The sequence below is a fragment of the Diabrotica virgifera genome, chromosome 2 (assembly GCF_917563875.1).
Source record: "Diabrotica virgifera virgifera chromosome 2, PGI_DIABVI_V3a".
NCBI classification, from domain to species: Eukaryota; Metazoa; Arthropoda; class Insecta; order Coleoptera; family Chrysomelidae; genus Diabrotica; species Diabrotica virgifera.
In genome coordinates this window covers 185,636,556-185,660,598 of record NC_065444.1, presented here as the reverse complement: position 1 = coordinate 185,660,598, position 24,043 = coordinate 185,636,556, and the positions used below count along the sequence as shown (strand labels likewise).

The 24,043-nt window shown below is 32.1% G+C and overlaps 1 protein-coding gene across 2 annotated transcripts in view; it reads right to left on the bottom strand.

The window, feature by feature from the left end:
* LOC114338983 (coatomer subunit alpha) overlaps nt 1-24,043 on the bottom strand; it is a 52,351-nt gene that overhangs the window by 20,256 nt on the left and 8,052 nt on the right. The window contains exons 5-8 of one of the 2 annotated variants that reach the window (XM_028289611.2): nt 17,786-18,040; nt 15,185-15,395; nt 8,761-8,990; nt 305-625 (exon numbers count right to left, since the gene is read on the bottom strand). In XM_028289611.2, the coding sequence (XP_028145412.1) occupies nt 305-625; nt 8,761-8,990; nt 15,185-15,395; nt 17,786-18,040 (1,017 nt within the window). The remainder of the gene's footprint in view (nt 1-304; nt 626-8,760; nt 8,991-15,184; nt 15,396-17,785; nt 18,041-24,043) is intronic. The other variant, XM_028289613.2, reaches the window with a different exon arrangement.

Sequence of the window (24,043 nt, the reverse complement as noted above, 5' to 3'; positions counted from 1 at the left end):
AGGTGTTGCGAACTTTGAGAAAAAAACACAGTTTGATTCGTACGCCCGGTATACAATGAATATTTACCTGTTTAGCAACAATATTATTACAGCGGTATTGTCAAAGAATAAGGCTACAAAGTATTAAAAAATAACTTAAATCGGACAACAGGCTTAGGAGATACGAGACATCAAAAATGACCGATTTTTTGGGGGGCCCGTTTTTTGTGTCGGTCAGTGTAGAAGAACCTCCCTCGACACCTAACGGTAGAAGAGGAACGACTATGTATGTAAAAATATTCTTAGATTACTGTTTATTACTTACCAAGCAAAAGTGCAGCATGATATTGAGATGATTTAGCTTTTCTAATTTCCGCAATTTTCATCATTTTTCTCAATTTGTCCAGGTTGCCGGTAATCAGATATAGGAATGATAATTTTTCGAAACTCTTGGTCCTTTGATAACACATCTCAACTACTTGATGGTTTCCTTGCCATAGAGCAGCATGTGCTAGTTGATCCCAACAAGCTTTGTCATTCAAAGATTTCGCAGCATCTAGAGCAATCTCAATATTTCCACATTCCAGAGCCAAAGTAAATCGAGTTTTGTCGTCTTTTACAAAATGTAAGGCTACTTCAGGATAACCTAAAAATATTTGTTATTAATGATAGAGAAGTTGTCAGAAATAATCACAAGGCAGTTCAATTCCAATCTAACATATGCAAGTGAAAACTGGACAATCCCAAAGAGGCTTCAACTACATATAACTATTCCTTTCGTCTTCAATCGTGTTCTTACTGACAATCATGATTTTTATTCTTTTGTGTTCATAGCCATTCAATGCCTCTCGCAATACTGCACGGTATGATCAACCAAAATATGTCCTTCTCTGCTGTCCGCAAGGAGTATCGTATCTTCTGTATATCTGATATTACTCACTAGTTTTCCGTTAAATGATATGCTCTCATTTACGTCTTCTAGTGGTTCTTTAAAAATATACTCTGAGCAAATATTAAAAAATAAAGAGAACAGTACACCTCTTTATCGTGGTACACGACAATTTGACCGAAAAGCACTTTACCGAAACCTCATTAGACCGAACAGCATTAGACCGAAATGGTACATAAATTAAAAAAGATTGCAGTAAATTATGCTAAGATTTTGTATAATATTATATGTCTTTTTGTTTATTGTATTTTTTTTGTATTATTTTATACATAGACTGTACAGTCTGATATGAAATAATTTTCATCCGTTAAACAAATTAGTGAAAGTAAAAATAAATTAACCCTCTAACTGGCAAGAGGTCCCTGAGGGCCCCTTAGCTCAATGTTTATTTAAACCACAGGTACAATTAAGCCGCAAACTGTTTTGAATCTTCTTCTCTAGTTCTTCTAGAGACGTTTCAAACGCATTCTAAATTCATTACGCCATATAATTACATTTTTGCCTCAGTTTTGTGTGACAGGTTGAGATGAACGTAGAACAAATATCTCTCGTTAATTTTTTTTTTCGGAATAAAATTTTGATACCTACTGCAAGTAATCTAAAATTAGGTGAAACATTTTTTTATTAGTGGTTTACAGCTTCGAGTTTCATTATATATTGGAATTATTACAAAACACATATTCTGAGTGTGCTTTAGAAACAAGGGTTCCTCAGGGACCCCTTGACGGTTTATGTAAAGTTTCGTGTCAATTTTTTGTAATTGTCGTGTGTTGTTGCGCTATTGTTTTCCAACATTTGATCACTTATTTGTATATTTTGCTTCTTGAAATGGCATTCAATATCAACTTGAGAAAGAAAAAGTTTGATTTGTCCGTAATGACCGAAGATGAAATCCAAGAACTTATGGATTCTGTTGAAACGGATTGGAAAAAAAAGCAAAACATCCCATTGATGACATTCGCATCGACAGTCGACACTTTTCACTTTGGCTCAGCAAAGAGGGTGATAAAAAAATAAAATTTTGCAAAGTGTTCAAAATTCAATGTGTGTGTAGCAAATGTGATATTCATGTATGTTGTTCTAATGCCAAAGACTGTTTTTATAATTGTCACCTTAAAAATAGTTTACACCTATTCTGTTCTGTTTGTTTTTAAGTTTATTTTAATAAAAACCGTTCAAATTAATGTTCTGTTCAACCGTTATATTTTTCACTTAAACCGGCAAGGGGCACCTGAGGACCTCTTTACTTGATTGTACCTGGGAGCCACACAAAAATTGATAATTAAATTTTAATAGCATTTCTAGGTTTCTAATTACATTATTAAAATTGAAAAAAATATCCAGCTAAATAGAATAATTTTTAGAATCTTGCCAGTTAGAGGGTTAAAGGTAGAGTGACGATAACGCCATTTTAACTGTTTATAAAAAATAAAAAAGAAAAGAAAAATAAAAAAAGAAAGTAAAAAAGTGTTTAGCACAAATTAAAATATATATTAAAAAAAAAACAAAATAAAAAAAGCAATACAAAGTACTGTCCGACAGGGATCTCGTGAATGGGCGGAGCTTGTACTACGCAGACTGAGAAAACTTTAGGGCAGAGAAAGATGGAGTATACTGGAAGATTTCCGTTTGAGTTCACGCTGGAGAATCATTAAAATTTTTACAATGTTGTCAATATGTAGATGATCACAGTAATATTAGGTATTTTTAGTACGATACTATCTAAAGAAATGATATTGTTCCGAAGCTATTTAGTTGTGGTATTTTATGAAATTTACTATTTTATTTGGGAATAAGCCACAATTTAAGTTTGAAATTAAATTTATTTGACTTTTCGACTTTCACTTCGGAAATTGTTATCAAAATACAAAACAATAAACTAAACAAATTTTGTTTTGGTTGCTTTATCTAACTCATTCATATTGAAAATTCGGACATATACAGGGTGAGTCAGATAAAGGGCCTATTAGAAATATCTCGAGAACTAAAGGCAACAGACTCATGAAAACTGGCATGAAGGGGTTTTGAAGAGTGACCTATTTAATGAAAATATTTTCATCTATTTGCTACTTCCGGTTATACCGGAAGTTGCTTATAACTTCGTTTTTTTAAATGAGACACCCTGTATATTTTTACATTTTTGGATTCTACTCAAAGTCTTATTTCTTGAAATATGAGGTTTTGTATTGTTATACAGGGTAGTTTAAAAGATAATTACGTTTTTTTTTTAATTTCGTAGCAACTTTCACACCCTGTAGAATTGGAGTAGTTTGACATCAAAAACTATATTTATGTTCAAATGATTTTTAATATAGCCTACTATTATCAGAAATTATTAGTATAGCTAATTGTTGAATTTTAGTATACAAGGTTGGTCGAAACTCGGAATGAGTATTTTCTGAGTTTTCTTAAATGGAACACCCTGTATTTTAGTATTGTAATGAAACGATATTTATGTTACTTTTCTATTTCTTAAGCATTCCCTATACCTAACTGCTTTAATTTGTGCTTAATTGTTAATCGCACCAACAATCTTAACTACGTAAGTATGTTGATAGCTCAACCATTATCGGGAATTTTAACGATCAGTCTAGATTAATATGTATTTATTTCCGAAAAATTATTTGTGACTGAATATTTTCAAGGCCAACCTAATAAAATTTCACGTATTTTTTGTTGCAATTAATGTTTGGCTTGAATCACCAATAACTCACAAATTAAAGCAGTTAGGTATAGGGAATGCTTATAAAATAAAAAAAGTACCATAAAATATCATTTCATTACGATACTAAAATACAGGGTGTTCTATTTAAGAAAACTCAGAAAATATTCATTCCGTGTTTTGACCAACCCTGTATACTAAAATTCAATATATATACTAATAATGTTTAACAATAGTAGATTATATTAAATATCATCTGAACGTAAATAGAGTTTTTGATGCCAAAGTACTGTAATTCTACAGGGTGCGAAATTTGCTACGAAATTAATAAAAATACGTAATTATCTTTTAAACTACCCTATATAATAATATAAAACGTCATATATTAAGAAAGGAGACATAGAGGAAAATCCAAAAATGTAAAAATATATAGGGTGTCCCATTTAAAAAAACGAAGTTATAAGCAACTTCCGGTATAACCGGAAGTAAAAAATAGATGAAAATATTTTCATTAAATAGATCACTCTTCAAAACCCCTTGATTCCAATTTTCATGATTCTGTTACCTTTAGTTCTCGAGATATGTCTAATAGGCCTTTTATCTGCCTCACCCTATATTATGCCTACATTTTAAAGTGGATGATTTTAATGATATTGTCAATATTTATGTTGGGAAAATATAAATAGTAAATTGCTAAAGGAAAGAGATTTTGAAATAATTTAATGATTAAAAGAATAAGGGAAAAATTTTTGGTTAGGAATGATATACAGTGTGAACGTGATATGTTTTAAAGATACACTCCCCGGCAAAAAATTCCGGCACTCAAAATTTTTGATTAGGTTTGCCAAATTATATATTTATTATTTTTACTCCGATTTTCAATATTCTTGTATCAGTTTGTAGGTACATGTATTGACATCCTTTATTATTATACCGGCAACAAAAAATTTTTACTTAGATAACATTATACGGGGATGAATGGAAGCGTTGTATTTTCTCCTAACTTTAAAACATTCTGTGACAAATTGACGGGCTATTTTGTTTCATTATCCGAACATCTCTTTTTTTGTAAAAGCTGTAAATAAAAACTACGAACCAAAAAGATTAAGACTATGACTATGAAAAAGACTATGAAACAAAATCAGCTTTTCAATTTTTCCACAGAATTTTTGAAAGTTAGGAGAAAATACAACATTTCTGTTCACCCCCATTTAATGCCATCTAAGTAGAAAATACAATACAATATCTAATATTTAAATAAGGTAATAATATCATTCATTATATTCACGGTTACACAATCGACAAAATTATTTTCTAATAAAATTATTTTTTCAATTTAACTGTGGCTAATTTCTTAATCAAAATAGTTAAGGATCTTTAGAAGAAGAAATCAATAGAAGAGAAGAGAAAACGCTACAATAATTTTATCTCACAATGAAAAAAAATTATATGCAGAAAAGAAATACATTTGATTTTTATTAATATATGTATATCATATATTACAATTTATCTACTTATCTTTACAGTTTTTAATTTTATCAGAGTTCTGAAAAGAACTTTTGCATAAAACGAGTACAACTAAAATGAAAAGAAATGATGCAACTCTGTCAAAATATCGAATAGCTCACAGTAGAACGTCTGGCGCACGAATGCCTTTACTGGACGTGGCTAAACCCCCACTTTCCACCCAGTTTTATGCGCGGTGACAACTTTATTTCACGAGATCCCTGTCGTACTGTACCTATGTATCTAAAAATAATATTGTAGTATGTACTTATGTTATGAAATAAGAAATTTATGACTATGAATCTGCAATCAATCACAAACAAGTCTGGCTAATTGGCTCTGCAAAGCCATTTTTCAAAAAAAACTGTTTATAATAACCATCCAAATATCATTTAGTTGAAATTTCATTTCTTATCTCTTTTACTGCGACAAGTAAAAAGAACTGCTTTTCGGTCTTCTGCTGTTCGGTCTAGTGAGGTTTCGGTAAAGTGCTTTTCGGTCTAATGAGTTCATCTACTCCTTTCAGTCTAATGATTTCGGCCTCTTTACAGTAAACCCATTATCGTACACATAAAAGACATAACTATAAGTACAAAATACTTATAAATTTAGAATTTAGATTTGAATAGTACAGGAACGGCTTCATTAGAGGCTATCACAGGTCCCCCTGCGCTGGAATCGTATATTTCGGCGGTAGCCTTTATGACCATCCGGAGGCTCAAAGCAAACAATACTTGGAGGCCAAATTATGTATTGAATAGCCACACAAACATTACTGGGACTATACTTAAGGAATCCATCTTTATGATGAACTTAGATATGATGGCACCAGAACTAATCTTCACTGAGAAGATTAACACAATTATACCATCTAGAGAACAAAAAGTCCCAACCATTAATGGAGACTTAATATGGTTCACTGATGGATCTAAAACTGCCCATGGTACTGAGGAGTCTTTGGGCAAACATGTAACTATAATAAATCTTACAGCCTAGGTCAACATACAACGGTGTTCCAGGCTGAAGTTTTTGCTTTGGTGGCCTGCATTGATGAAATCATTGATGAGGACCCTAAAGCTAAGAGAATCAACATTTACACAGATAGCCAATCGGCTATTCTGGCTGTAAAGAACCCTATCACCAAATCAAAACTGGTGAGAAACTGCAAAGATCTCCTCAATAACCTGGCAAAAGACAATAAAGTGTCTTTAATATGGGTGCCGGGTCATGAAGGGGTGCATGGGAACGAACGAGCAGATATGTTAGCGAAACAAGGCTCGAGAAAAACTTTTGAAGGCCCAGAACCTTTCTGTGGCATCACTAAAGATGCTATGAAAAACGAGGTTCAGAAATGGCTGATAAAGAATCATCAAAATAAATGGAGAACCACTCAAGGGTAAATCCAGACTAAAAAAATAATCAAGAATATTGATAAAAAAACTCTCGAACAGTTTGATGAACCTCAATAAACGAGAGATCAAAACGGTCACTGAAATGGTGACTGGACATTGCCGTTTAAGAAATCACCTATACAAACTAGGTAAGGTGAATGAACCATGGTGCAGAAAGTGCGAAATGGAAGAAGAAACTGCCATACACATACTATGCCATTGCAGTGTGCTAGGTGATGTAAGGCAGAACTTCACTGGTCAAATGAGGTTTGAACCAGAAGAGATCCTAAAACTACCAATAAGAAAACTGTTGGCCTTCGTTGAGGCCACAGGACTTATTAAAGTTTAAGGAGAAGAACAGGGTTTGGTACAAAGGTCTTATGACCAAGTGCCAGAGACTAACGAGTCTCGCCTGAGTTAAGAAGAAGAAGAAGAAGTAAGTACAAAATACTTATAAATTTAGAAAAATTTGATAAGCATTTCAAATTATTTTTGGCGGATCTGAGATGCTAAAGAGAAGTCTCATTTTACTGGACCTCACTTAGACACACATGTAGCCACACCGTTTATATTAATTAGGATGAATTTTCTATTAATGCTACCTTCTTCATCGTGTAGTTCCTATCCGATTCGGATGTTGGCGACCATCATGGCATACTTTGCACACTGCTGCTCTGAAAAGATTTTCGGTTGTTGTGTTGAACCACGTACGTAAATTTTTCAGCCAGAAAATTCTTCGCCTTCCTGGTCCTCGTGTTCCTTCTACTTTTCCCTATAAAATTAGTTGCAGCAATCCATATCTTTCGCTGTTCCTCATGATGTAACCGATGTATTCGTTTTTGGCTGTTTTGTGGTTTATATCTTCTTTTTTTTTGCATTCTTATAAGACGTGGTCATAAAATATCTTCAGGATTCGACGATAAAGCCACATTTTGAAATCCTCAATTTTCTTACAGGTCGTTTTAGAGAGTCCACGACTTAACTCCGTACAACAGTATAGGGAAGACCTAACATTGTAGTAACCTGATTTTTATGGGTATCGATAAATCATGATATTTCAATAGCTTAGCCATTTTTTGAAATGAAGATGTTGCTTCAATCAACAATCTACAATCAATATCACAGCTACGAATACAAGCTCAAAATGGGTAAAGAACAGGTCAAGAGGCCTAATATAAGAAGAGATCTTGCTTTCTCTATTCAACATATGATTTCTAGGGAATGCACAGAGGTTCCAAAAACTGAAAACGTGATCATGAGGTAAAATAAGAAGTCCCTATTTAGGGATTTTCATGTTTACAGTTGTTTTCTCATACTATCGTACCACCGTACAGTCGTAATACGCAGGTAATATAAGGATCAGACCGGATCTATTCCTATTCATATCACAGGGACAAGTGAGCCATGTACGACGTTATTTTGGTCGGCAGTGAAAGTGAAAAAGAACACGTATATTGAAAACGCTGTAAAATGTTTTGTAGCCTATCAATTTTATCGCTGTAAAGCAGATTCTTCTTTTTTAAGTATGTATTAATGTAAGATAAAAGTTAACTAAAGATTTGATAACAATAAATGCATAAAATTTGTTAATGTATAAACAGTAAAAATATACTTGAAATAATCAAAATTTTGTAAAAATACACTCAAAAAGTACATAATTCTGCGATTAATGTTTATTACTCTCAAAATATACAGTATGAAGATACTGAATCACATTGGTTTACCTGCCTTTAACTGTCTATGCATTGCTGGCAGATGTTTGAATACAAAAGTGTGAAATGACGCATATTACATGGTTTTTGCGACTGTTGAGTATGTATTGGCGGTTGTACATAAGTAATAGGTTCTGAATATTGTACTTAAAAAAGAAAATGTGTTGGTAATCAGCAATTTCAAAAGTCCCTTAAAATGTAGAATTTCAAAAAAATATGAGTTTAAAATAAAATTTTCGAATTTCTTTCGGCAATATTTCATCCGCCATTTTGTTTTTCAAACAAATAATGTTAGACTTGTAATCAGCGAGCTTAAACTACCAAATTTGACAAGAAAATTTGCGATTTGATTGATATTTTCAATTTCTTTCCGCCATTTGGATCCGCCATTTTGTTAAAAAAAATGTCAGATTCGTAATCAGGGATGCCAAAAGCCCAAAAAACTCTACGAAAGTAATTCCGAAGTATATGAACAGTGTACGCTTTTAAAGGTTCATGACCACGTTTTCGACAGGAACCAGAGTGGAATGGTGCCAATATTATCTTAATAATTTATTTTACCTTTTTGTTGTAAGTAAGAAATCATAGATTGTCCCACCAATTTTGAATTTCTAACCATATACAAAACTTCTTCATATTTGTGATTAATTAATGCAAGTTTGAATTTGTATTCCATTGAATCCACTGTCAATACCCGTGGTTTGCATTCACGATCAAGGCAAAAGATCTGGTTTCCTCTTACTCTGGTGATGTATATTGGAAGATCGAGGGTTCTAATAATTCCTTGGTCACTAAAAAATAACAAATATTATGTAATGGCAATTATTATTAGGTAAAATAATGTAAGTTTTATAAAATAAATTATATCATCAAATATATTCGCAATAGAAAAATTTAACTACAAATGTATGTTAATGAGTTAGTTCTCAAACTGAGTAAAAAATCTGGTAGAAGGCGGAATTGTATCTTCGCATTTACCCCGTGTAAGCTAGCATCAGGTGATGAAAAACTTAACACTTGTTATAATGATTTATTGAAATAAAAATGAACAACTTCAAAAATGAACTGATTATTTTAAGTGCAGTCCGGTTATACAAACAAAATATAAATTACAATTGAATAAACAACGATCTACAGACCGAGCTGGTCTCGTAAATTCCACGGCTTCGAGCCACGCTTCACGCAACCGTATTTGCGTACTTGTGTTTCGAGTTGTGTGGTCGTGCGCTGCTGGTCAAGTGGAGTTATAATTTACCAAATTTAAATAAAATATAATCGTTTCTACTGATTCATAATATACTATAATATAATATATTAAAGTTTTTAATATTGCTAATATTATTAAAGTTTTTAACATTGTATTTTAATATAATTTTTTTTATTAATAATAATAATACCTAAGTATTGCACCTCTAGTTAAAAAAAGTACAAGATAAATACCGCGGTTTTTTCATATGAAAATGCAAAGCAAAATATAAAATTTGCAGAGTAAATGCTTGTTTTCTTGATAAAATAATACAAATTGTATATAGGTAGGTAGGGCAGCTAAGCGTTGAGTAGTTATAGCAAAAGTAGCTACGCCATCTGAGACACGAAAAAGATTAAATTAGTTTTATTTTGTTTTTTTATGGAGCATGATGGAGAGTTTTTTAAAATAGGTAACAAAGCATGTTCTTTTGTTACCTATGTTGCAAATATGTTGTTTTTTTTGCAAATTACAAAATATGTTGTTTTCAATACAAGTTTACAAGAGTTTAAATTATAAACACAAAACTAAATAAATAATTTCTCACAACGGTCAAAAACCACACTTGAAAGTTTTAAAAATTCACAACGCAGAATGTCAGTTACGCAAATTTTCAAACAGAATCCAAACACCTGACACAGTGTCTCAAGTACAATTGCGCGAAGCCGTCGAATTTACGAGACCTGCTCGGTCTGTAGATCCAAGTCTAATATAATCTCATTTAATATGGTTCGACTTTTTGACCGTGAATTCGTGCACTTCCTTGAAGATCATACGATGTCGCCAGTCAATCCCGGAATTTGCTAAATGGATAAAAGCAGCACCGTGCATACGGGTTTTAACACAGCGGCGTAGTATTAATCACTGTTGCGCAATTAATAATAAAAATAAAACTAAAAGTTTGCTTGAAACTCTACACTAAGAAAGGTATAAACATAACCTAATAATTCCGTGCTGGTCTTTTCCAACGTTTGTGAAAGAAGAGCTCTGAACTGAGTAGGGACTATTTAGCATTCTACACTTTTGAACAAAAGATGTTTCGTACATTTCAATGAAAGAATAGCAAAGGACTGAAGAATCGCCTCACTTAAGGCAATGGAAATAATACCAACGTTTACATCAATGACAAACTTCATATAAGCAATTATTGTCATGTCAGTAGAAACTGTCGAATGAAATTCGAGGTGAAAATAACGTCAACTTAAGACTGAAAATAATGACAAACTACTACCAATCTAACTATGTTAGACGAAATTCCGGAAAAATCCAAGGGTGCTCTTTCCAGCTTCGTAATAGAGAAGCGTCCAGAAAACTGAACATTCAGTGGTGAGGTAAAATCCTTGAACATTGTGCTTTTAATAAACATCTCATGGTCACCTTGGATCGCCCCTTAGCATTCAAAGAGTATTGTTTGAAACTAAAAGGTAAATTAACATTAAGAAACAATATTCTCCGCCAACTTGTTAACCTTAGAAGAAAGCATATTTACAATACAGAACAAAACAAACACAATAGGCATACAACCACTACAAACGAATCAGAAACGAAACGAATACTTTAGTGAGGCAAATAAAAAGGGAGCACTGGCAGAGCTTCTCAAAACAGATGGAACACGACTTCTACGGAACACAAAAAGAAGTATGGAGAATGACCAAAGGACAAAGAAAAGAAATGAACGAATTAATAAAAACGAAACACATTTAGAAGGAAATATGGACAGACTACTTTCTATGTCTATTTGCTAAAGGTGACGATAATGAACCACCAAGACCTGAAAAAAATGTTTATTTGCTTAAATTTGCTTTTAGCTTAAATTAAATGTTCAAACTGCCAATTGGTAGAAGGGAGGCTGTTTGTGATTTAATTTAAACGAGAAGAAATGTTTATTTGTGAAATAAACCTTTTTTTTTCTATTTTCTGGCAGCAGTACAATGTGTTTTGAGTTAAATAAATTACATACATTCTTCTTTTTGCGCCAGGTAATTTAATTAAAAAATTATTTTTTGGCAACCCTGTATAAATAATGATATTAATGTTTATATTACTGAATACAGAATTGAACGCCCTTTCAAATTACCTACCACACGACCCCTATTCCCATTAAAAAAAATTATTACGTTATCACGCTCAGATGGATGATGTCACTAGTATGAAATATATGCCAAAAAATTGTAATTTAAAAATAAAAATCGACCTGTTTCGGGATTTTGCTCCAAAATCGTCCATTTTAGAGAAAATGAATTTATTCCATAATTTAGCCCCTCTCTGTATAATCTACTATAAAAAATCTATGTCATCAATTTATTTAATTATTGATAAATAATTACTTCCCTAAAATTTTAATTGAAAATTGCAGATTTTTTTTAAACTCGTATTTTCCGAGTAAAATTTTTGTTGAAGGAAATCGGAAAAAAATAGCTTTGTACAGAACTAAATTACGGTGAATAGGTTTTTGGCTTAAAGGAAAAATCTTAGCAGCTACAAAGCACTAATTGAAAAAAAAAATTAAAGGCACTCGTGGGAGTGCCGACAGAAGTGAAAACTTCTTATAGTATATAAATTACGAGCTCAATGCTTTTACCCCATCCTAAAAGAAGTGCTATACCTATATCATATACGATATACTCGATGCGTATGCCCTATGCTATTTATGTATACATACACATAATTTATACATGTACAAAATTTATTTCAGCGAAGTGATGACGGTCGCAAATTCAATACTTTTCCCCATCCAAGAAGTACACAACATCCCTAAAGAAAATTTCAATTCAAAAATTTATTTCGTCGAAGCGGTAACGGTCGCTAATTTCCTACTTTTTCCCGATCCAAAAAGGGATGATGGTCGCTAATTTAATACTTATTTACATCGAAAAAGTGCACAACGTCCCTAAATAAGTTTCACTTCAAATATTTATTTCGTGGAAGCGATTACGGCCATAATTCAATACTTTTCCTCCATTCAAAAAATGCACAACGTCCCTATAAAAGTTTTCACTTAAAAAATTTATTTCGTCGAAGCGATGACGGTCGCTAATTTAATAATTTTTCCTTATCCAAAAAGTGCGCAACGTCCCTCAAGAAGTTTCCACTTCAAAAATTGATTTCATCGAAGCGATAACGGTCGCTAATTTAATAATTTTTACATCGAAAAAGTGCACAACGTCCATAAATAAGTTTCACTTCAAATATTTATTTCGCCGAAGCGATGACGGTCCCTAATTCAATACTTTTCCCCCATCCAAAAAGTGCACAACGTTCCTAAAGAAGTTTTCACTTCAAAAATGTATTTCGTCGAAGCGATGACGGTCGCTAATTTAATAATTTTTCCGTATCCAAAAAGTGCACAACGTCCCTCAAGAAATTTCCACTTCAAAAATTGATTTCATCGAAGCGACAACGGTCGCTAATTTAATAATTTTTACATCGAAAAAGTGCACAACGTCCATAAATAAGTTTCACTTCAAATATTTATTTCGTCGAAGCGATGACGGTCCCTAATTCAATACTTTTCCCCCATCCAAAAAGTGCACAACGTTCCTAAAGAAGTTTTCACTTCAAAAATGTATTTCGTCGAAGCGATGACGGTCGCTAATTTGATAATTTTTCCCCATCCAAAAAGTGCACAGAAAGTGCAGTCCCTAAAGAAGTTTTCACTTCAAAAATTTATTTCGTCGAAGCGATAAAGGTCGCTAATTTATATTTTTCCCCATCCAAAAAGTGCACAACGTTCCTCAAGAAGTTTCCACTTCAAAACTTGATTTCATCGAAGCGATGACGGTCGCTAATTTAATACTTTTTTCCATTGAAAAAGTGAACAACGTCCCTAAAGAAGTTTCACTTCAAATATTTATTTCGTCGAAGCGATGACGGTCCATAATTCAATAATTTTCCCCCATCCAAAAAGTGCACAACGTCCATCAAGAAGTTTTCACTTCACGAATTTATTTCATCGAAGCGATGACGGTCGCGATGACGCTCGATAATTTAATACTTTTTTCTATCCGAAAATAGCACAACGTCCCTAAAGAAGTTTTTACTTCAAATGTTTATTTCGTCGAAGCGATGACGGTCGCTTATTTATTACTTTCTCCCCATCCAAATTTAATAATTTTTCCCCATCCAAAAAGTGCACAACGTCCCTACAGAAGTTTTCACTTCAAAAATTTATTTCGCCGAAGCGATGACGGTCGCTAATTCAATACTTCTTCCCCATCTAAAAAGTGCTCAACGTCCCCAAAAGAAGTTTTCACTTTAAAAATTTATTTTGCCGAAGCGATGACGGTCGCGATGACGTTCGCTAATTCAATACTTTTCCCTATCTAAAAAGTGCACAACGTCCCTAAAGAAATTTTCACTTCAAAAATTTATTTGGTCGAAACGATGACGGTCGCTAATTTAATACTTTTTCCCCATCCAAAAAGTACACAACGACCCTCAAGAAGTTTTCACTTCAAAAATTTATTTCTTCGAAGCGATGACGGTCGCAATGACGGTCGCCAATTTAATACTTTTTCCCATCCAAAAAGTGCACAACGTCCCTAAAGAAGTTTTCACTTCAACATATATGTACAAAATTTATTTCGCCGAAGAGATGACGGTCGCGAAATAAATCCTTTTTCCCTATCGAAAAATAGGTTTTACATTTATTTTAAATTTAAATACTTCTATACAATTTACGTATAGATACACATAATATAGATACGTACAAAATTTATTTCGTCGAAGAGATGACGGTCGCTATGACGGTCGCGAAATAAATCTTTTTTTCCCCATCCTAAAATAGGTTTTACATTTATTTTAAATTTAAATACTTCTATACAATTTATATATAGGTATACATACAAATAATATATAGCATAAGCGATGACGGTCGCAATGACGGTCGCGAATTCGATGCTTTTTCCCCTATCCAAAAATCGCACAACGTCCCTAAAGAAGTTTTCACTTCAAAAAGAAGATTTAGGAGTGCTAATTTGTTTATAAATAAAATAACACACTTTCTGCGGACTTGTCATAGTCATACCCCATATTACTAACTTATGCAATCTCAAGATTCGATTTTAGCAATAAAATAGCTGGTAAATAACTTTTCCCACAAATGGCATTGTTTCGATAATTTTCCCAGACTATCAACAAATGTTGCGGTGGTTGCGTAGCCAATAAATCCAATAAACCGGAGCGCCAACCCAAATTCTGTGCAGTGTCAAAATGATAACGTTGATATCCCCAGTTGTAACTAATATCGAAATGAATAAGAATCGCTATAAATTGCGACCATCATGGCGGTGTCGAAATTCAATAGCGACCTCGAAATGAATTAGAATCAGGCCCCAGTATGAAAATCATTAGCACATACTAGAGGTATAGAGATGTACCTGTGTCTGAGACCCATACTCATTACAATTTCTCGAACATATTTAGATATAGAAAAAGCGTTTAACATAGTGTGGTTATAAAAAAGGTATACATAGACGTAGAAAAAGCTTCTAACACATTGTTAATATAAAAAGGTATATTCAGACACAGAAAAAAAATAATAAAATATCACCTTAAATAATAGAAATCATGGCCTACCCTTTACTAATGTTAAAATAATTAAGTGTTGTTATGTTTTCTGAGATAATGAAATTAGTTATCGGTGTGGCCAAAAAGATAAGCAGATACTGTTTAACAATCACAAACAATGTATATCTGGTACCGATGCATAATCATACCATAAATAACAAAATAACTCACCCGTTTTTAAGTGTATATTTCAAATGGTTGCTTGTAGTATAAATAAAAACTCCTGTATCATCCCAAGCTCCAGATTTCACTCTAGTATTTTCGTGTAAACAACATAAAACATCCAATTTCCTATTACAAATAGTCACGTTGTGTTTGGAAAGGAGAGCCAAGTGGGACATATCAGACGACCAGACAACGTATCTGCATTTGTTAATTTTCACTAAAATTATAAAAAAAATTTAATTATTCTTCTTTTAAAAAATTGAGATTATATTAAGCCGGTCTGATAAGTTCTGTGCCTTATTGAGATATAGTAAAATTACTCGCGCATTTTTCTACTTATGCTGGTACACGTGTTAATATAGACACTATGTAAAATTACAAATCAGTCCATAGAGCTCATCTTCTTCTTGATGTGCCTATCCGTGACGAATGTTGGCGATCATCATGGCAATCTTCACTTTATCTGCAGCAACGCGGAAAAGCTACACATATGTTGCGTTGAACAATGTTCTGAGGTTCTTTAACCAGGATGTTCTTCTTCTTCCTGGGCCTCGCTTTCCAAATATTTTTCTTTTTAGAATGGCTTGTAGGAGGGCATATTTGGATTCATTTCGCATGTGTCCAAAATATTCCAACTTTCGAGATTTGATGGTGGTTAGTACCTCTCGGTTCTTCCTCATTCTTCTAAGGAACTCCTCATTTGTGGTCCGATCAGTCCACGGGATTTCACTACATATCTTCGTTCAAGGTCCATGATTCAACACCATAAAAAAGGACAGAGAAGAAGTAGAATCTCAGCATTCTTACTTTTATAACAAGAGAAAGATTGAGGCTCTTGAAAAGACCCCCATACGGTTGAAGGTTGATCTAGCTTTTCCGATGCGCGCTCTTATCTCTTGGTTGTTGGTCCATTCTTCATTTATTATGGTGCCGAGGTAGTTCTTTCTATAGGGGTTTGGTTGATGTAGTTGATCTTCTGTTATCTTCTTCTTGCTAATGATCATAAGCTTTGTCTTCTTTACGTTTATATTGAGTCCATATTGTTGACTGTAATGCGTGATTTTGTTCATGAGGACTTGTAGGTCTTCTAGGTTGTCCGCAAATACTATGGTGTCATCTGCATACCTGATATATTAGAATATCTTTTTTAGTTTCATGCAAAGCTTCGATAAATATTCTTTCAGAGTAGAGATTGAAAATTAGAGGGGACAAAATGCAGCCTTGCCTCACTCCACGCATGGTTTTCACATACTCGGTGTGTTGTGACAGTGTGTTTGTTCACTGTCAACTCTGAGGTTTGCAGTCTGATTCCAGTAAAGGTTTCCATATAGAGCTCATAGTACAACCCAATTTAGTACAGATACGGGTATAGGCGAAACCGGTATTTCGGCGTAGAATAGTTGCTACTGGATGATCTAGAACAGTTAGTTAAACTGAACTGGAATACAAAGCAAGCGATTGCAAATCAGATTATTACCATACTGTGATTATAACACCAAAAAGGAGGAAAAAAAATAAGGTAAAAAGTATAATATAAATATTAGGTGTGTCTCTCTCTCTATCTGTATCTCTATCTCTATCTGTATCTCTATCTTTATCTCTATCTGTATCTCTATCTCTATCTGTATATCTATCTGTATCTCTATCTGTATCTCTATCTGTATCTCTATCTGTATCTCTATCTGCATCTCTAAAGTATAATATAAATATTAGGTGTGTCTCTCTCTATCTATCTCTATCTCTATCTCCACATACGTCTTTCTGTGCTCATTTAATACGTTCAGTTTTTTTTTATCCCCCACTCTACATACTTTCTGAATAAAAATTTTTATTCTCTCAATATTTTTACTTAAAAAAGGTATACTACGTTCATATCGCTAAACTCAACTGTTTTCAAGATAAAAGCATTTTAAATCTGCGATATAACATATTTTTGTGCATAATATTATCATTCTAGTTAGACCCGAAAACTTAACTTGAAACCATAATAATTATGCCAGTTCTCATATTTATCTCATTGTATCGCAAATTCCATTTGAAGAAATTTGCGACACATTTTTGTAAATTTTTATGGTTTTAAGTTATTTTTCGGGTGTAACTACAATGATAAAATGCAAAAAGTTCTGTTGCATGGAAGATTTAAAATGCGTTTATTTCGAAAACGGTTGAGTTTAACGAGATGAATGTAGTATACCTTTTTTAAGTAAAAATATTAAGAGAATAAAAGTTTTGATTCAAAAAGTATGTAGAGTGGGTAATAAAAAATTGAACCTATTTAATGAGCGATGAAAGGCGTATGTGGCGCCCTCTGGGCAATACATCATTTTTGGTGACGAATTTAGATTTCTCATCCCAAAAAACCCCGCTTATCAAATTTCGTGTTATTATCTCATGACTGTTAGGAAATATTCAAGAATAAATAAAATAAAAATTTAACTTTGACACCCTGTATTTCGGTTATTATCAACTTTTGTACTAAGGTAAGTTAGCTTAAATAGACCTATATTAACCTCAGGAATTTAAGGTTAAGCTATGACCCATTCTTTACCAAACACCCTATACAAGAGGAATAAGTACTTATATAAAATTAATTTATTATTTTGTTACCTTGTGCTAAAGTTCTCTTCTGTTGAACGTCAAACAGAGTAACATGTTCAGAATCTCTTAATAACAGCATTCCAGTACCAGCATAAAATACTTCATCACATGTAGGAGTTTGTACCTTCTTGGTGACTTCGTTTTTCAAGTTCTTGATAATTAGTTGATGAGTCCTGTCCAAAACGGCAAATCTGTTTCTTGCAACCCATAATGCCGTAAGTCCAGAAGACCTTTTGCTTTCAGCTTCTAATAAAAAAAATAGATCTGCAATATTTAAAAACTACTAACTACTGACTACTATAAAAAAAAGATTTTCACATGCAGGAAATTGGATACTGTGTGATTTAGATACATAGGAGAATGGGGGATAATTGTTTATGATTTAGAAAAAATATAAAAGCAATACTAGTTAACACAAATTGAAACATATATATATTCTTAAAAATCGCTGATGCCTAGGAAGAAAATAACGTAATACCGGCTATAACTCCGGCATATTAGGCGGTCATACAAAAAATAGTTTTGAAACGCAAAATAGTTTTTTTTGCAAATTTTAGTATCGCATTAAATATAAGTAAACCTTTTACCATTGTTTATATAGGGATAGTTGATCAGCCAAATAGGAAAATTTGTTTGCAAAATTCATAGACACCAAGTTGGATACGATCCTATTCATAACAGCCCAACTCGCATACCTATTAAGAAAAAATATATATATGGAAGAATATATTTAGACATTGAATTAATGATGTCATGCTATTATATATATAATATACAGTAGCATGACATCATTAATTCAATTTCTAAATATACTCTTCTATATACATATATATTTTTCTTGATATGTATGCGAGTTGGAGTGTTATGAATAGGATCTTATCCAACTTGGTGTCTAAATATGCATTTTGACGTTGCGACCCTAACAGAAATTGTGAGGACATCTGGTGACTGTCTCAATTTGAATCAAACATATTTACCTATTGGACTGTCCAACTATCTCCATATATAAACAATGTTTTTACTAAGATAAGAAAAATTACCTATCTTTCTTTTGTTGTCAGGATATTACTACTTTTATATCCTCTAATATACAAATGAAGAGTACAGGTAGTCCAGAAAGCCACTGCGCATCCGCTAGGAAAAATATTCTAATTTGGATTTTTTGCACAATCTTACTCAAAAAGGACTCCTTTTAACAAATTTGCATGTTGCCAGGACCAAAAGGTGGTCAAAAATTTTTTAAACGTTTTTTTTTTGTTTTTTTCCTAAAATTATTTTTTTTGCATGGAAAAAAGTTTTTTTAGGTTTTTTGGATCATTCCAAACAGAAAAGGTCTTTAGTGACTTTTTTAGTGACTTTTCTCTAAAAATGATAGTTTTTGACAAATCAGCGATTAAAAATTGAAAAATTGCGAAATCGGCCATTTTTAACCCTCAAAAACTATGTGAAAAACTGAAAATTTGAATATTGCAAGGTAAGTAGATATTCTTTAAACATTGATTGATGAAATCCCGAAGAGTTTTTTGCAATACAATATTCAAAACTCCTTTGTTTTTTAATTGCTAATCAAGCGTGCGCGACACTATTTTCCACTGACAGTATGGTGCAAATGAAAGGAATAAATTCGTTATTTCGTAAACCGGCGACTTGAAGGAAAAATCCCGAAACAGGTCGATTTTTATTTTTAAGTTATGATATTGTGGCATATATGGTATACTAGTGACGTCATCCATCGGGGCGTGATGACGTAATCTATGATTTTTTTAAATGAGAATAGGGGTCGTGTGGTAGCTCATTTGAAAGGTTCTTCAATTCTCTATTCAGTAAAGTAAACATTTACATAATTATTTATACAGGGTGTCCTACTTCTTTTTTTGTCAAATAATTTAATTTAATAAAATTTTTTGGGACACCCTGTATAAATAATTATATAAATGTTTATATTATTGAATAGATAATTGAAGAACCTTTTAAATGAGCTAGCACACGACCCCTATTCTTATTTAAAAAAATCATCGATTATGTCATCACGTCCAGATGGATGACGTCACTAGTATACCATATATGCCACAATATCATAACTTAAAAATAAAAATCGACCTGTTTCGGGATTTTTCCTTAAAGTCGCCGTTTTCCGAAATAACGAATTTATTCCTTTCATTTGCACCATACTGTCGGTGGAAAAAAGAGTCGCGCACGCTTGACTGGCAATTAAAAAACAAAGGAGTTTTGAATATTATATTGCAAAAAATTCTTCGGGATTTCATCAATCGATGTTTAAAGAATATCTACCTACCTTGGCAACATTCAAATTTTCAGTTTTTCACATAGTTTTTGAAGGTTAAAAATCGCCGATTTCGCAATTTTTCAATTTTTAATCGCTTATTTGTCAAAAACTATCATTTTTAAAGAAAAGTTACTAAAGACCTTTTCTGTTTGGAATGATCAAAAAAAACCTAAAAAAACTTTTTTTTATGCAAAAAAAATAATTTTAGGAAAAAAACAAAAAAAAAACGTTACAAAAATTTTTGACCACCTTTTGGTCCTGGCAACATGGAAATTTGTTAAAAGGAGTCCTTTTTGAGTAAGATTGTGCAAAAAATCCGAATTAGAATATTTTTCCTAGCGGATGCGCAGTGGCTTTCTGGACTAAGGGGAAAAACAAGGAATGTCACATTTTATACATATTGAGATAAACAACAATAAATGTTTAATTCTTTTGATATTTAAAAACTACTTAGCAGCAGGAGATTCTCAGCAGAATTTTAGCAATTATTATTCTATAATCTTAATCTATATTAACTTATTAATTTAATAATGCACTAAAAAACTGCTAACATTCCTTATTTCTGTTCAGTGGCGTGCGGAAAACCCTGGTTCTTCGCCTGGATACAAATTCTTAGAAAATTTATATAGACTAATCTTTCTGGTTTTAGTCTTGAATCGATATGCTAGTCGATAGTGGTCAGTTTTTGCTACCACAAGGCGTGAAAATCCAAAATTCATAAAAAAGTGACATTCCTTGTTTTTCCCCTGTACTCTTCAAATAATGAATTTTCATAATGAATCTTTCTGTAAATACATAGTCCAATCATAGTACAATCATTTACTCATAATTGACATAAAATTTGGTATACACATAGCTAACATGTCAAAGAAAAAAGGGACATTGTGCCGATGTGTGGTTTTGCTTTGGGGGTGACTTTCACCCCTTCTCGGGAGTTCACGTTCAAAATAAGGTTCAAAATCCAGAAATGGATAAACTGACTTATTCTAAGCAACTTTTTTTCTATAGAGTTTTTTCACTAACTCGATACTTTTCGAGAAATTTGTGAGTGATTATGTTTATATTTCAACAAAAAAAAACCCGTTTTCAACCCGCTTTTGACGGGTTTTCGCAAATAACTTAAAAAGTAATTATTTTATCAAGAAAAACATTCTTAGCAAAAATATAGCTTATACGCTCTGAGCTTCGCTGGTGTCGCTCCTACCGGATTAGTAACGCAACTTTCACCGGTAATTTTTAAATTTATTATTTAATTGTTATCGCTTAATATTTACAACGCAAAAAAGTAATTAAATTGTAATCGATTTTTTTAAGATTTTGCCAATCATTTTGACGTTCTATTGATGAAATATTAATTTCTTACTTCGGATACTTTCACAATTATCGTGTAGATGGCGCTAAGATTAATAGATTAATTTATAATCACATATTACGGAACATTAAAAAAACTTAAATTCAGTATTTAAAACGTAAGTGTATTTAAGGTAAAAATATATACCACAGCTTTGACCAACTAATATTTTTTATAATTAATGTTTTTATTTTTAATTTTAAATTAATCACTTTGACATTTATGTCAAATTTCCAGTAAACGTTTACAGACTTGTCACTACTGGCGCTCGCGAATTTTTAAATATCCCCTCTACGTACGAGCTCACAGCGTATAAAAAAGTGAAAAAAAATGGTGTATGTATGAGGTTCCTAGACCTAGTAGAAGCTGAGTTATATTTAATGAAAAATAGGTTCATATTCGTCAAATTCCAAAGCAAATATTTCAACGTGAAATAACCAAAAAATGATACATATTACAACTTTTTAAATCCTTTAAAAAAGCTTTATTTTTGTTTTTTTTTAAGTTTCTAGCATCACAAGTAAGCAAGTTACGCTTAAAACAAAGTTGGTCCCTTTATTTTTTTGTAAAAAAAAATCGGGAAAATCACCCCCTTATTAGTATAAAGAAAGGAAATTAATCATTACCGCTTCACAAGTTACTTTGCTTATGTATTATTTATATGATCTGTAAGTTTCATCGGTTCAAAGAGCTTATTTTTGAAAAAAAAATGGTTTTAAAATAATTTTTTTGAATTTTTGAATTTGAATTTAAATTTTTTTTTCAAAAACAGAGTAGGTGTTCGGCAACAGTGCCTAAGACAACCAATATTACTCAATATCTACAACTACATATCACGTGAAAAGATATCGACTCAGATGACTATTCGGAGAATGGGAATAGAAAAAGGGAGTTTCAAAATTACAAGATATTCCAAAGAGTAAAAACTCTCACTAAAACTTTCAAAATCCCACTACGACAAATTCGAACAAATACTTACAGCTGATGCAAGTAATGAAAACAGAAATAAAAGATGAGATCAAACAAATAAGAAAAGACAACAAATCATAGGCAATAGGAATGAAAATCTTAACAAGAGGAGATCCACAAATTTACAAAAGAAAATAAAAACATAAGAGCAGAATGAACATAAATAAAGCAAAACATGAATGGATCGATAAAGAAAAAAGAAGAATAATATCGCTTTAAACTCTCAACAGTCTAAAAATTGATGCAGAAAATCAAGTAAAATTCAAGAATGCCAAGTAAAATATTTTTCAAACTAACCTACAGCTGGAATTAAAAGATAGAAGTGTGATAAAAATAGAACAAAACAAGCAATCATGGCAAAAAAATAAATATATAAATAATGACACCAATAAATAAATAATGACACCATGAAACAGGATAGTGCAGCCGATATGTGAAACAATTGTGCATTTAATGATAGAAGTATATAATTTGGACCACATATACTGCACATATGAAGGTTCAAATTTAGATAGGAGGCCATCTCAGATTTTGCCTTTTACAAAAATGGCGGGGATTCAAAATGGCGACTATACATATGTGACTAATAGTACGATAACTTTTGAACGAGTCTTCAGATTTCAACCAAATTTGGTATATAGGTTCTTTTTTTGATGTATAAGATCGAGGTCTTGAACCGAAAGAATCTGTTTACCAAAAGTTGTGTTTTCCTGGTTTTTATGTAAAAATATGTTGTTTTTTTTTCAATTCTTTCACCCTGTATGTATTAATTTTTCAAAAGTTAATACGGCCATTAAAAAGAGCGTAGAATGGTTTTTAGGAAATATTTTTAACTTTTTAGTTATGTTAATTACCATTTAATAAATGAAAAACGTATCTTCACATGTGCCTATATGCGGCAGATTTGTGCAAATATTATAAGAATTATTGTGAATTTAATGGTAGAAGCATATAATTTGGACCACATATACTACACATATAAAGGTTCAAATTTAGATAGGAGGCCATCTCAGATTTTGCCTTTTACAAAAATGGCGGGGATTCAAAATGGCGACTATACATATGTGACTAATAGTACGATAACTTTTGAACGAGTCTTCAGATTTCAACCAAATTTGGTATATAGGTTCTTTTTTTGATGTATAAGATCGAGGTCTTGAACCGAAAGAATCTGTTTACCAGAATTTGTGTTTTTACTGTTTTTTTATGTAAAAATTTGTTGTTTCTTTTTCAATTCTTTCAACCTGTATATATAAATTTTTCAAAAAAGTAATACCGCCATTGAAAATAGTGTAAATATATTTTTTAGGAAATATTTTGAACTGTTCAGTTGTGTTAATTACCATTTAATAAATGCATAACGTATGTTCACATGTACCTATGGGCGGCAGATTATTTTTGAATGCCCGCAATTTTTGTAAAAGACTAAATCTGAGATGGCCTCACATCTAAATTTGAATATTTGTATGTGTAGTATGTGTGGTCCAAATTATATGCTTCTACCATTAAATGCACAATAATTCTTATATTAAACATTAAACATTAAACTTAACATTAAACAAGTTAAAATTAAATGTATCAAAGACAAAAGCTCTAATTGTAACCAGTAGATATAAGTATAACAAAATCAATATAAATAGCATTAATTTATCCATAAATG